Here is a 14,753-nt window from a genome sequence, read left to right as displayed (position 1 = left end):
CTCATATCCAGTTATCACCCTATTGTACTTACCTGTACTTTCTGAAGTAATGGAGAAATCCACTTATTGCCAACTCCTAAACTATTTTGAAACCTTCCATCTGATCAGTGATCACCAATCTTGATCCACTGGTGACATATTCACCAGTGGATCAAGTTTGTTTGACATAAAGGTCTCCAAATAAGTTTCCATCTTGTGGATTATCCACTGTTTTTTGTAATTGGATATCCGGTTTTCTCTCTAACCAGACATTGTGAGTAATGGTAGATTGTTTATTGATAATTTGATAAGTTGATAATTTCAATATGTACTGTATTTAGATTTCAGGAAAGCTTTTGATACTGTTACACACCAAAGACTGCTGTATAAATTGGAGCAGTATGACATTAATGGCAAATTGCTGGATGGATATTGTTTTTTGTGGACTAATCTTATTAGTGGAGTCCCTCAGAGTTCAGTGCTTGGCCCATTATTGTTTTCTGTTTATTAATGATATTGGTGAATGTATATCTTGCTAAAAAATTAGGCAGATGGGCTGATGAATGGCATGTGAAGTTTAACATTGACAAATGCAAAGTATTGCTTATGTATAGCATTATGCTCAGATTAATGTATTTATTGTGGTTCCACACTCAGGGCAATGTTAACTGAAAAAACCTGGGGGAGGGGGGGGTAATTGTGCAGCCAGATACAAAGTTGTCTGTGTGGACAGTCTGTAAGGACAGCAAATGGGGTTTTGTCAATGATATACAGGTGTTTTGCTAGCAGGAATAAGGAGGTGATTATCCCATTGGACATGGCATTGGTTAGGCTGCATCTTGAGTACTGCATACAGGTCTGGAGGTCTCATTTTTGGAAGGATATATATCTGCTGGAACTGGTGCAGAGAAGGGCAACAAATTGGTAATTGGAGTAAAAGGGTGGTCTTACTAAGGAAGACTAGTTCTGCAAATTGCAGCATCTAGAGACTAGGCACCTGTGAGGTGATCTGATTGAGATGTTTAAGGCTTTGAATGGATTGATTAAGCTCAGCACTGATGGTGTTCTTCCTCTTGTTCAGACTACATGCAAAAGGGGGCATACATTCAAGAGCCCTGATTCATAGGAGAATCACCCCCCTTCATTTCTCCATCCATCCCACTACTTTGAGCCCATTGCTTTGCTACCCTATTCTGAGGCACGATTTCCATTTAAATTCAGTTTACTTAAGAGTACTAAAGAAACTAATAGATACCTACATGCAATAATACGTATCGTACTATCAAGTTTGTTATATGTATTATGCTATACTATTATGTTTAGAGTTTTAAATTAGTTTTAGCCTTACTAGAAATAAAATTCCTTAGACGAAAACAAACAAAAAAAAATGCCAACCTACCTTCAAGCTATGATTTTCTCCATGGTTTGGAAAATGCTGATATTGTCTATGTGAAATAGTGTTCCATTTGTAAGTATTGCTAGTTAGAATTGTTTAATTACTGAAATTTGCATAATAAAGTTGGGTTGGGTTTTTTTTTTTTTTTTTTTTAGGTTCAGTAGGAATAGCATATGCTGAAGATGTAGCAGATATTGTAGAAGGAGAAGAGGAGGATGAGGAGGATGTCCAAGTTGAAATGGATGACTCTCCCCCACCACCTGTTGAATCTTATGTTTCTGAAGGAGAAATGATTGGAAAGGTATATATTGTAATGAAGATATGCCTAGTGAAAGATTTATCGGGAGGGGGTTTGATGTTTCATAGGCCTTAGCTGGCTGTAGTTGCTAATAGTTGTGTGTGTTGATATTTTTGCAATGTGAAGAACTAATAATTTATTGATTTCTTTGCAGGTAAAGAATAAGTGGGATTCTTAAGGTCAGCTAACTTAATTAGTTGGCCTTAGATCAGCTAGTTAAGTTGGTTAAACTTAAGAATCCCACTTGTTAACTATAGGTGAAAATTTTTGGAACAGGTTTGATAACTAAATTCTTTTCTGTTTTGTTGAAAGAAGAGTTTTTCATCTTATTGTATGAACGAATTACTTCCATCTGTACTAATTGATTCAGTAAAGAACGTGGTCACCTAATCACAAACTCTGGGTTGACCATTGTGCACAGCATTATACTACCTATCTTTGTTCCTGATGAGTCTCATCTATTTTCAAAATGAGATCTTGAAAGGTTCTTTCATCAGGACTTGTATTATTCTTTTCACTCAGCAGGCAGGCAGGGCTTTAAAAAATATATATTTGCTAATTATTAGTATTTAGTATTGGCAAATGATTCAAGGAAGCAGAATTACTCACTTCTGCAACACTAGATGGTAGTTTTTCTCACCAATCTGTTACCCTATCTGGAAGCAAGTTTTCATACATCTGTCCTGCAGGTATCCTTTTCCAGTAAGTTTGTCCCCTTATGTGTGTTGTTTAAGAAAAAGTAAGAATGTCATTAGCATTAGTGTACTCAATCCATTTAAGGCCTTAAAATAGTGACATAAAGTGGAAGGCAAAAATAGAAATAATTATGGGATTGCCTTATCTGTCAACATAATTCACTTAACTCTGGATAAACAAAACTTATCACATCCAAAAGTACAATGGTATTATTTATAAAAGTAAAAAGAGGAAGAATCCCAAATTTTGAACTGGGAGGGGCCTCCGTAGCCGAGTGGGCAGGAGCGGGAGTGCAGTAGCACACGCTCTTTGAGTAGAACGGGGTTCAAGCCCCTGACTGCTGAATATGGTCGATCTGCCAACCCGCACTGGACCAGCGTGGCAGATTATGGTCCATTTCCCTCAGCATGAATTGTTGAGGAGGCTTCCATCCTGCAGTGGGTTGATAATGCCTGCACTTTACTTTACTTTTACTTTAGATATTTTCACCAAGTGGGTCTGTTAAGACTAAAGTGACCAGACATCCTGGATTTCGATCATTTGCTCCACATTGCAAACTGTCCCGGATTGGACATGTAGTCTCCATACTTAATGGCAAATGTAATGCAAATTATTTGCATTGTTTGCCTGGAACCAGTGGTGCAACGATAAGTTTTTTTTTTTTTTTTTTTTTTTCCTTCTGCAGTAAATAAGCTGTGGATAACAACAAAAACAGAACTGACCATAGAAACGCTGAAAGCAATACTACAAGTTAAGTGCAATTTTGCTAATTCTTGTGAAAATTTTACGAATAGCAAATAATGAAGAATTATTAAGAAAAATTCACTGAGTGGAAAAAATATATTTATTTTCTCCTGTTTTTATTGTTAAAAGAAGTATTATTATTATTTCACAGAAAAACCTTTTTCACTAAAAAAAATATGAAAATCGATTAAAAACATACACCTCTAATAAGTTTTTTTTTTTTTCCTTCCAATTACAACTATTTTTCTCAGGTCACGTCCTTCACGTGTCATGGCATAGATTGATTTTTTCCAGGTCACGTTGGGTACTCACCATGGTTTAAGGTTTACCTGATAAGCTAGTATATCATATTTTATTTTTAAAAAAACTCTAACCATTATTAACTTAACTCATATATATATATATATATATAAAAATGTGTATACGGTAAACCCTCGCTATTCGCGGGGGTTACGTTCCTGAGAAATGCCGCGAATACCGAAAACGCGAATACTGAGTTATGGCTCCCATAGAAATTAAGGGGTTCCGTTCCAAAGTATAAAATATATAAGAAAAACTAGTCTAAAATTTTGTCTGTGTGTATTATATGTACCTTCATAATATGACTATGTACATACAGTACATAGTGAAATGCAAGCATATGGCATCGAAATGAAAATAAGAAACAATTTAATATTAAATGTAATATTTATTAGAAATTTCAAACAAATCTTTCAAACCAGCATCTTTGCTAGCTAAAAAACTTATCCCGCCAGTGCTATTACCAGTTTCTCTAAAGTGTTGATAAAGGTGTTTTGCCTTTTCACGAATGATGAGTGTGAACTTAACGGAATTTTATTTTGAGTTCGGTCTTTTATCCACAGATTTAAAGCTTTTCCCATTTTTTCTAATTTAACATCACGAGTTACAGAGCAAATTTTTGAAGCAATTAGCACGTTTTCATGGACACTATGGCGGATTTTTCTTCCGATTTTTTGATTGATCGTACCGTTGACTCATTGATTTTATAATGTTTTGCCACTGAGGAGACACTTTCACCATTAGAAATTTTGTCTAATAACTCAATTTTATTTGCTAATGTCACCGCCTTCTTTGATCTTTTCACAATTCCCTTGTTATTCGTAGCCATATTTTTGTACGGGTTAGAAAGAACTTGTCCACAATAAGTATATCTTTTATTGATTTATCTTTTTTATATATTTATTATTAGATCTGGACATGGTGGCCTAATTAATTAGGTCACCGAGAGTTTAAATTAAAATTTTTTTTTTTAAATATTACCTAGTCTTGGCGCATTATAACCGTAGTTGCTAATGCGCCAAAAAAACCCAAACAAACAAACCACAATAAGTCACTTTCGTCTGTTTTACACTGCAAAACAGTAGATTTATCACTTTTGTAAGTATATCAATTTATAAATTGATAAATTTATTCAATTTATAAGCATATAAATTAAAAGCAAACGACGAAACCTTCCATGACAAGCGCATAACACATACTGAACAAGGATTAGCGAGAAACATCCACGCTTGCAATTTTGTCACCCCTCACCCCCCACCCACTGAGTGCTGTTTTGACCGGGAAAGATAATTTTAGCCAAGCCCACGTTTTTTTATGGCGGTAAATGTTCACGGCACTTTAAAATTCACATTTTTTTAGGTTTCATTTTATATTAAATCAGCAACCATGAATACAGATACCGCCAATAGCGGGGGTTTACTGTATATATATATAGTTTCTGGGAGGTTGAAAATCCTTCCTCCCTAGATGTCCCACATTGGAATACTAAGGATCTGGTCACTTTAGTTCCAAGACCTACACCATCACTGCCAAGTTAATACTATATACAGTACTTTTTAAAAAGCCCTTCTTTAGAATAATTTATTATAATTGTAGGAAAATGAAGATGAAGAAGAGGAAAAACCATTAATCCCATCTCCTGATGCCGATACATTTATTCTCTTTACCAAGCCATCTGGAATGACAACAGGCAAGTTATGCTTTTTTTTTTTTTTTGAAGTGTTTGATCTATGTTGAAGCCTGTGAGACTGAGATGCATTGCTCTGATCACATATAAGATGTGAAATGTCATATTAGCAGTAATGTTTATAAAATGAACAGTGCTTATGTAATACCATCTTTAAAGAAAATCTCATTTTGTAAAATTTTATACAAAATGGGATTTTTTAAAACTAATCGATTGTTCCTCAGAAAGTTTTCTTGGTCACCATGTTGTTAACTGCTGCCTTCTTGGGTGATTGAGATTAATAGTCCGTTGAAATTTAGGGGCGATATGTATCTTTTGATGGTGGGAAGTATATGAAAAGTGCTTAGCTCCAACATTATATTTATGACAGAGAATCCATTTTTTTAATCCAATTTGACCCCTTATTCTTACTGTTGTGATATAGTTGGTGACAGTTTCTCCTTTTTTTTTTTTTTCCCACAAAAAAAAAAAAAAATATATATATATATATATATAGTCATATAAATTAGAATAAAGTTTAAAATAAAACAAAATAATACCAGCAGTGCGGCAAGACAAGAGCGAAAAAACAAAATTATACCTAAATTCAAATCTAAACAGGGAAGGAAGAGAGAGGAAGCAAGAATAAAATATATTGCAATGGAAACTCTAAATTAATTTAGAAAATCTAATTATACGAATAATAATTCATTGAAATTTAAAGCCAATTAAATAGAAATTTAGCGGTGCCCCCTCTGATGGGCACCAGGTCCAAATTAATGTGAAATATCACCAAACAGAGATTTAAACCATACACAACAAAACAAAAATATAAATATATATTTTTGTTTTGTTGTGTATGGTTTAAATCTCTGTTTGGTGATATTTCACATTAATTTGGACCTGGTGCCCATCAGAGGGGGCACCGCTAAATTTCTATTTAATTGGCTTTAAATTTCAATGAATTATTATTCGTATAATTAGATTTTCTAAATTAATTTAGAGTTTCCATTGCAATATATTTTATTCTTGCTTCCTCTCTCTTCCTTCCCTGTTTAGATTTGAATTTAGGTATAATTTTGTTTTTTCGCTCTTGTCTTGCCGCACTGCTGGTATTATTTTGTTTTATTTTAAACTTTATTCTAATTTATATGACTATATTTCAAACATCATGTAGAGGAATATGCTTTTTGCTGCCTCCGATGTGTGCTGTACCCTCCTTTTTATTTTTATTAAGTAATATATTTTTTTCCAACATTATTTAAATATAATTATATATATATATATATATATTAAAACTACGTTGAAATTGGAATTTTTTTTTTTTTTTTTAAATTGCAAATTTCTGGTTTTTTAATTTTTTTTATTAACAAATTGGCAGCCGGGCATGCTAGTGTAAATTGCAAAATAGAAATGTGGGATGATAAAATTTTTTCTTCTTTTGCAATCATTACAGAGAATGGAACTAATTAACAATTTTTTTCAGTAGGATACCGAAGAATTATAATGTAAAATTATAGAAGACATAATATACAAGATTTTCTTTGCATAGGAAACTCTGAAAAAGTAACGTTTACCTTGTGTACTCTGTAGATATGGTTTTTAAATTTCATGTAGCAGGAAATGAGATATCATCAGACATTTGAAAACAAATAAGCATAAGGACAACATACAGTGCAACATATAATGCAGTGCATAGAAAGAAATGTAAAAATAGATGTAACATTTTATAGTAATGATGATGTTGTATGTGTCAAATATTTATTTGCATCTTTTGTCATAAAACAGTCTTCCTCTGAGTTTTGCTGATCATGCAGGCATATTGTTTAGAAATATGTTTTCTACAGTGAAACAACAAAACAATATAGTTGTAGCAGAACAAAAACAACAGGTGCTGTTAGTGAAATTTCATGGATAGGGAAAGAGGAGGCAGTGATGGGCCTGCAAAAACAGACCATTTTCAGTTGATACAGATGGCAGTAATCAAAGTGATTCCAAGCTATATTTCATTGTTGTTACCTTCAGGAATAAAAAAGAATTGTCGAATTAAAAGCAGCTTACTCTCAGTGTGAGCATTGGAGTGTGACTCTACAGTCACAGTATTGGGCATCTTCTGTAAAACCTGAAAGCATGTGAGATTCCTTTAAAAAAACTGCTTAGCACTAAATGTTAGCAATGTAACTGATATGGTAGGCCTGAAAACTGAGTAGCAAGAGTTAATAAGAGGAGATTGAGAACTTGGTTTTAATAGGCTATCCTTTTCATCATCATTTGTGTGTTGCAAAAGGAACTGCATGCTTTCCTGTGAAAGTGGATGAATATTTGGTCAATATTTACTACTGCTTTCACTTGTTGGCCAGGAGTTAGAAACCTTTATTCAATATCTAGTAGGAGTAGGACCACCTTTTGGCCACATTACAGCCCATTCATGCTGTGGTGAGGATTCCATTAGGTGTCGAAGGGAGTCTAGCTCCAGATTTGACCGTTCTTCCATCAGGATATTTGTCAGGTGCTGCATTGTGGTAGAGAACTGCAGAGACAACTGCCCTTTCCAACGTACCTCAGACAATCTCAATTGGATTCAGATTTGGAGAATTAGGCATCCAGGGTAAATGTTGGGAATGTTTCTGGAATCATTCAGATACCAAGGAGCTTGTAATCCTACCATGTGACAACTTACATTTGTATATCACTTGTTTAATTATCTGTCGATGCCATTTGCAAAAGGTTTCTCTGTTTGACCAGTGAGTGTAGGAAGAAGTGCTAAAAGGAAGGATAGATTTCAACACGCATGCTACTGAAATAAAAAAATATATATATTTTGAAGCATTTGTGTACATGTGGCTATCTGGTTAACTGTAACTAGACTACTAGAACAGTGGCAGTATTTGACAAGTCTATTTAAATATGTAAAAAATAATGAGAAAAGAAATGTGAGCACTTTGCAGTTACTAAATTGAAAATTATAAGTGATCATAAGTGAGTGGCACTGACTTGTGTTCAAATCCAGTTTATCATCCAAAAGTTTTGAAAGAAGAAAAATTGACAATAAAAAGAATTTCTGCTGAAAGCAATCCTAAACATGCCAAACAAGCTGATAATTCTAGGTATGTTATCTCTTCACTTATGCAGAAAGTCTGTTCATGTTTCATCGTTTTCAAATTTGAAAATTTTTTTGGACAAATTTTCAGTACTTTTTGATGTCATTAAATGTAAACAATAGATGTTTTACAGCATAAATTCTATCAGTTTTAGTACAAGAACATATCAGGTGATATTATGAAAGAGGAGAAAGTATTGATGTACAGTGGGCCTTAGTTGGGGAGCTGACAAGTGCACAAGAAGCTTTAAATATAGCATTTTATTTCAAGTCATGTTTGGTATTTTAATAATTACTCATATCAGTACTGAGTGTTGAGAGGATATTCAGCCAGCTGAGAATAACAAAAACTGAGTTCAGATCTCTTTCTAGTGAAGCTTTGAAAATGCCCTTTACAACCAAAACTTTTGACCTAATATTTTCAAGAAATGTACTCTAACAGTGTCTTTCTTGAAGCAATTATAATGAACTGATGTCTGACAGACATTAGCATTAGTAGAGGCATACGATGCAAGAAAGCAAGCTTATGCAGCATCAGACAAAAAAAAAAAAAAAATAAATAAATAAACCACCCTCCCATTTCTCCCCTCTTCGTTCCAAATGCCTGTCCAGCTCAACCTTAAATTTATTTAGGCTATCAACTTCTACAACAAAAGATGTAAGTCTGTTTCACCAATCAACTACCTGCTGGCTAAAGGCAAATTTATGCACTTCTATTCTACAACTGTCTTTTCTCACTTTGAATCTGTGCCTCCTCACATTCTTAATCTCAACAAGAGGAAGAATCCCATCAGCATTCAGCTTGATCAACCCATTCAAGGCCTTATACACCTTAATCAGATCACTTCACAGGTGTCTACTCTCCAGGTGCTGCAATTTGCAGAACTTAAGCCTTTCTTGGTACGGCACCCCTTTGTTCCCCCTCGCCAATCTTGTTGCCCTTCTTTGTACTATTCTAGCAACTTTACATCCTTCCTAAAATGAGGAAGTACTCTAAACAGTACTCTAGGTGTGGCCTGACCATTGCCTTGTACAACGGGATAATCACCTCCCTGTCCCTGCTAGACTCCATGACCTGCCCTGTCAGCTCATCTGCACTCACTGCTCAGAGAACTTCATTTTACTGCACAATTACCCCCAGGTCTTTTTCACTTTCCACTTCCCTGAGTGTAGTATCACACATTGCTACCCATATGCAGTACTTTGCATTTGTCAGTGTTAAACTTCAGTTGCCACATCTCAGCCCATTTGCCCAACTTACCTAGATCCAATTGGAGTAGCATACTGTCTTTATTGTCGTTAAAACCTGTGCCACCTTTAGAATCATCTGCAAACTTGGACATTAAACCTGATATACCTTCATCAATGTCATTGATAAATATACAAAACAACAATGGACCCAACACCGAACCCTGGGGAACTCCACTAATAACATTTGTCCATGAAGAGCAGTGTCCATTGATTACCACTCTCTGTTGTCTCCCACTCAACCATCCCTTTATTCATTGTAGCAACTTACCCTTAATACCATACCTCTCCAATTTGTACAGCAATCTTCCATGTGCAACAGTATCAAAAGCTTTCCTGAAATCCAAGTATATGATATTAAAATTATATTTGTCATTCAGTTCCTTTGTAACCGCATCATAGTATCCAATCAAATTGGTCAGACAAGACCTCCCTTTAACAAACCCATGCCGTGTGTTAATTATTACTGCAGTCTTGTCTAGATGATCCTGTAATGCTTCTTTAACCAGTCACTCCAATATTTTCCCTGCAACACAAGTTAAACTAACAGGCCTATAGTTACTTGTCACCCTTTTGAACCCCCTTTATGAATTGGTGATACATTTGCACACCTTCAGTCCATGGGCACCTCCCCTGAGTTCAACGAAGCTTTCATAATTATTGCTATGGGTTTGCTTACTTCCTTTGCTGCCTCCTTTAATATAACTGTATAGATCCTGTCCACCCCAGGTGCCTTTTTTATGTTTAACTTCAACAATTTATTCTTCACTTTGCTCTCAGTTATTACAAATCACTTAGCTCCCTGTTAGAGTTTGATAAACTTCTGGCATTCTCCTCATTGAATAACTCCTCATGTGTGAATGTAGATGCAAAATACTCATTCAGTTTATCAGCTACCTGAGCATGATGATCAATAGTCAACCCATCTATATTAAGTGGTCCAATCTGATTCATCCCTTTCCTTCTAGAGTTTACATAAGTAAAGAACTCTTTGCATCCTTTGCCAAAGATTTCTTGCAATCTGCCTTTGTCTGCCTAATCTCCTTTGTGACTTGATTACAGACTAGCTTATATCTACCATAGGCTTCTGTGTCACCTGATACTTTATATGCATCCCATACATTTTTCTTCTCTGCCACGAGCCTTATTAATTCATCTGACATTCATTTTAGGTGTAAACCTTGGACAGTATTTCTTAGTTGGAATGAAACATCTAGTTGCCTCCAAAATTAAGTCCCTGAAGGCTTCCTATTTAGAATTCAACGTTGGTAACTTCATCAATTGATCCCACTATACAGAATTTAAAAACTATCTGAGACTGCAGTTTCTGGCTGATTTCTTCTACAAGAAACAAAATTTTATAGATCTTTGTTAAAAAATAAAGATGACACAAATTTTATCTACCATTAATAGTAGATAAACATTTGCATATGTGCATCCAAAATGCCGCCATCATAAAAACGTTCTTGACACTGTAGGTTACAAAATAAAATAGAAAGTTTTTCCTTATTTAATGTTCAATTATTTTTAACAAATGCATTCTTGGACATTTTGATCTACTGTGTATTAACTCCTAAAAGTGCAAATTACAAATATTAAAATTTTAATATTTTAAACTCTTGATATGCAAAAATTATCACAAAATTATAAATGAAATTACATGATTAATAAGATCTCCCTTTCTCTTTTAGACCTAATGTCATTTTAGGAAAGTTTATAAATACCTAAAGTCCTTTTATATTCCAAGAATGATATGTATAAGAATTAATTCAATGCAGCTTAAGGGGGAAATGGGCAACATAATTCACATGTTGTTTTAACACTAGTATTTGAATTTTTTTTTTTTTGAAACTTTTTTTTTTTTTTTTTTAAGAAACTATGCTTCATATATTTGTTATCTAATAGATTTGCCAGCTGGTAATGATGTGCAGTTCCTAGTTGGCTTTACAAACAAAGGTTCCCAAGATTTCATTGTGGATACTATGGATGCATCATTCAGATATCCAATGGATTTTAGCTTCTACATTCAAAATGTAAGTTAGTGGTCATATAAATATAAAATTTCTTAAAAAAGTAGAGAAAAAAATCTTTTTTTTTTATATCTGTTTAGATCCTACTATGAGGAGAAACTTGCCATATATTCCAGTGTTTAAGTCAACTTTTGAGTGTTGAAAATTTATCTAATTTTAACCCAGCAGTGGCATTATTCCCATTTGTAACACAAGTGATATCCCTGATCCCTGACGGGCTTCAGATTTTAATATTTTAAAAAAACTATTTGGTTTTTGAATTGTGCTTATTAATTTTAGTTCATTTTTTTAATAATAATTGAAAATTTTACAAATGTTATGTTTTTTGCCTCTAAAAATACTTTCTTTTAATGAATAAAAGTTTATGTAATTATACTTAAATTATCAGAAAAATATTGCTAAAATAAAATTTCACCTTCTTGGAATGCAGATACACTGTGGTCAGCTGTTCTTTTCTTGGCTGCAAACTACCACAATCTATATACAGGTGACCCCCGCTTAACGCTGATAATTCGTTCCATAAAAACAGAGCGCTAAGTGAATCTGCGCTAAGCAAGTGGCGCATTCCCATAAGGTAACATATGTATTTGTGAGTTGCGGTCGGTGCCATAGGATATTTCCTAATCAATAATAAACGGTAGTGAAAAGATGCACAAATGTCGGTCAAAATATTTAATATTCAAATATTTGTACATATAAAATATTCCGCGTTACATACGTATATAATTATGTGGTAACTACTTGCATATCAAAATTAAACTTAAAATTCCAATTAAAATCATGAATTTAATTGATCTAAATTGATTTAATTTAATTGATGAATTTAATCATTAAAATGTGTCGATTTTGGGTTGAACTTTGGCCCTCTTCCAAATAAACTAAAAGGGGTATTAATTTTAAATCCCCCACAGTTTAATTACCACCCAACAACAAAGTCAACCGATCCTTCGCCGCTTTGAAACCTGGCATGTTTTTTTTATTCTTTCAATATGAAACTTCTTTTAGGCATCCATTTCCACAAAAGTCCTGCTTCATTTATGTTAAAAACTTGTTGAGAAGTACAGTATAACACATAATATCCCTCTTCAATAATTTTAACAAGTTCTTTTTTGAAAGTTTCGGCTCCTTCTGCACTTGCAGCTCCTCCCTGGATTTTAAATCTATTCAACCAGCCCTTACTAGTTTTAAATTGTTCCACTTTTTTTTTTTTTTTTTTTTTTTTTTAGGTGGGTTTTCTTCAGATCATCATATTGGCTAATTTTTTTTTTTTTTTTTAATAATATTTAACTTAACTGAATTCTGCATTGGATATTATTTTCAATAAAATTAGTTAGTCTTTCCATTTCAATCCTAATAGCCGGCCTAGCCCTAGTTGCTTGCAGTGGAACAGCTATCTTTCTCACTGCTAAAATTAATTCTTTATTTTTTTTTATAATTGTTCTTACAGTTAAATTTGCAAGTCCTAAATTATGGCACACATCCGCTTGTCTTTGACTGGAATCGACTCGCTTCAAAATGTCTAATTTAATTTTCAAATTCAGTCTTTTTCTTACATTTATAGTCTTCGTACTGCGCTCAGACGTTGCTTTTTCATTCTTATTGGCCATTATTAGCTCTTCGAAAATGTAACTGCATTGGTTGCATTAATTATGATACAATGTTCAAGTAAACTGTCCGTTTCGCACGATGTCTAATACGGTACTGAGTGATGACTAGACTTAGAATAAATGCATATAACACAAATATTACAAGCAATATACTTGATCATTTTTTAAAATGTTGATCTCGGAACTACGTAACAAGTCACTGTACTGCAATTAAATTAGCGTGCGGGAAACGTTTTAATGCTGTTTTGCTATTCATTTTCAAGCTATCAACTCCATCAAATGAAACGATTTCGTTAAATATGCGAAAAATGCAATCTGTAAAAGAGCGTTATAGTGATCTGTGACAGCGTTATAGTCAGATACGGGTTATAATATAAGAACAGCATTATAGCGAATCAACATAAAGTGAACCGCGTTATAACGGGGGCCTGCTGTGTATATATATAAAAGGTATATATAGAGGTATGCTGCCCAAAATTTTCAACTGCTAATTATTGCTAGCACCCATTCACGCGGTTCACCTTGAATGACCACCATACTAGGCATTCTTTATTAATTTTTGTACTAGCGTATTTCGACTGAAGAAAGGCAACCTATGCCTGAAAGCTATCGATGTATGTTTATTTTAAATGTTTATTTTATTTGTCTTCAATTTTAATAAACCATTCTAAGTTTTAAGAAGTGTAAGAACTTTGAGAAAATGTAGAAGAAATGCTAATGAAACATTAGCAGATAGATCTAATAGACTGAGACTGAAGCGAGACTCTATGGCTACAAAGATGAACAGAAAACATTGAAGAAAGAGAAGAAATATTGGAAATGAGAAGACAGGCGAAACACCGTAGGACTAATCAAATAGAAGTACCGGATGCGAATAATCAACAAGCTGTAATTATTGTGGAAGAGCATGACATGGGAAATATGTGTTGCAACTGTGAGTATTTCAATGCAAGATATTGAGGACATGAGTTAAACACGTTGAATAAATACACTAAATACTGTTGAAGCAAATTACTACAGAGAACATATATGAGAGTACAACTCAGCAATGGCATTTGCATCAGTGAGTGCAGAGATTAAATTGCCGCCTGGAAATGGTCCATACTGTTTTAGAATACATGGTCAGGCTTACCATTTGGTCTCACTGTTATATCCAAACGAGGCAAATAAGCCATGATGTGGACAACTTTATATTTTCGATTCTGCTGAAGCAACAATGAAACGGCTTGAAAAACAATCAAACCAAGAGTGTATGACCAAAGTAATGCAACAATTGGACGAGATGGTTAAGAGACGATATAATGCACCTATACCTAAAACGGAGGTTGCTGCAATGTTTGTTGGAGAAGACAGGAAACCACCTGCAAATAGAGACATGTGCATATATCCCACAGGTGACTGCTGTAGAATTATATCACTGCTAAACAAGAATGGTGAAGACTGAAAGAGCTAGATTAAACTATTTATGCCATAATCAGAAAGATGGTGTATGTTATGCCAGGTACATCTAGTTTCTTATTTTCTGTGATAATTCTCAAATGGATGAGTGGTGAATTTTGAGAAGCTTCTGGGTAGTGAAAAACATGATATTGTGATGAAAAGCAGCATTTCACTGCACAATTAATTTACTTGTCCTGATACAGTGGAATGACATAAACAATATCTCAATGCCACTCACCTTTCATAAAA

The 14,753-nt window shown here is 34.0% G+C and overlaps 1 protein-coding gene across 1 annotated transcript in view; it reads left to right on the top strand.

Moving 5' to 3' along the window:
* LOC150082859 (translocon-associated protein subunit alpha-like) overlaps window positions 1-14,753 on the top strand; it is a 54,694-nt gene that overhangs the window by 10,778 nt on the left and 29,163 nt on the right. The window contains exons 2-4 of the mRNA XM_090376876.1: window positions 1,531-1,676; window positions 5,010-5,103; window positions 11,333-11,460. Of these exons, the coding sequence (XP_090233002.1) occupies window positions 1,531-1,676; window positions 5,010-5,103; window positions 11,333-11,460 (368 nt within the window). The remainder of the gene's footprint in view (window positions 1-1,530; window positions 1,677-5,009; window positions 5,104-11,332; window positions 11,461-14,753) is intronic.

The sequence above is a fragment of the Mastigoproctus giganteus genome, chromosome 7, assembly GCF_048544385.1.
Source record: "Mastigoproctus giganteus isolate SK-2022 chromosome 7, ASM4854438v1, whole genome shotgun sequence".
In the NCBI taxonomy this organism is placed as follows: Eukaryota; Metazoa; Arthropoda; class Arachnida; order Uropygi; family Thelyphonidae; genus Mastigoproctus; species Mastigoproctus giganteus.
Note: the sequence above shows the minus strand (reverse complement) of the source record. Positions and strands in the feature narration are given on the sequence as shown.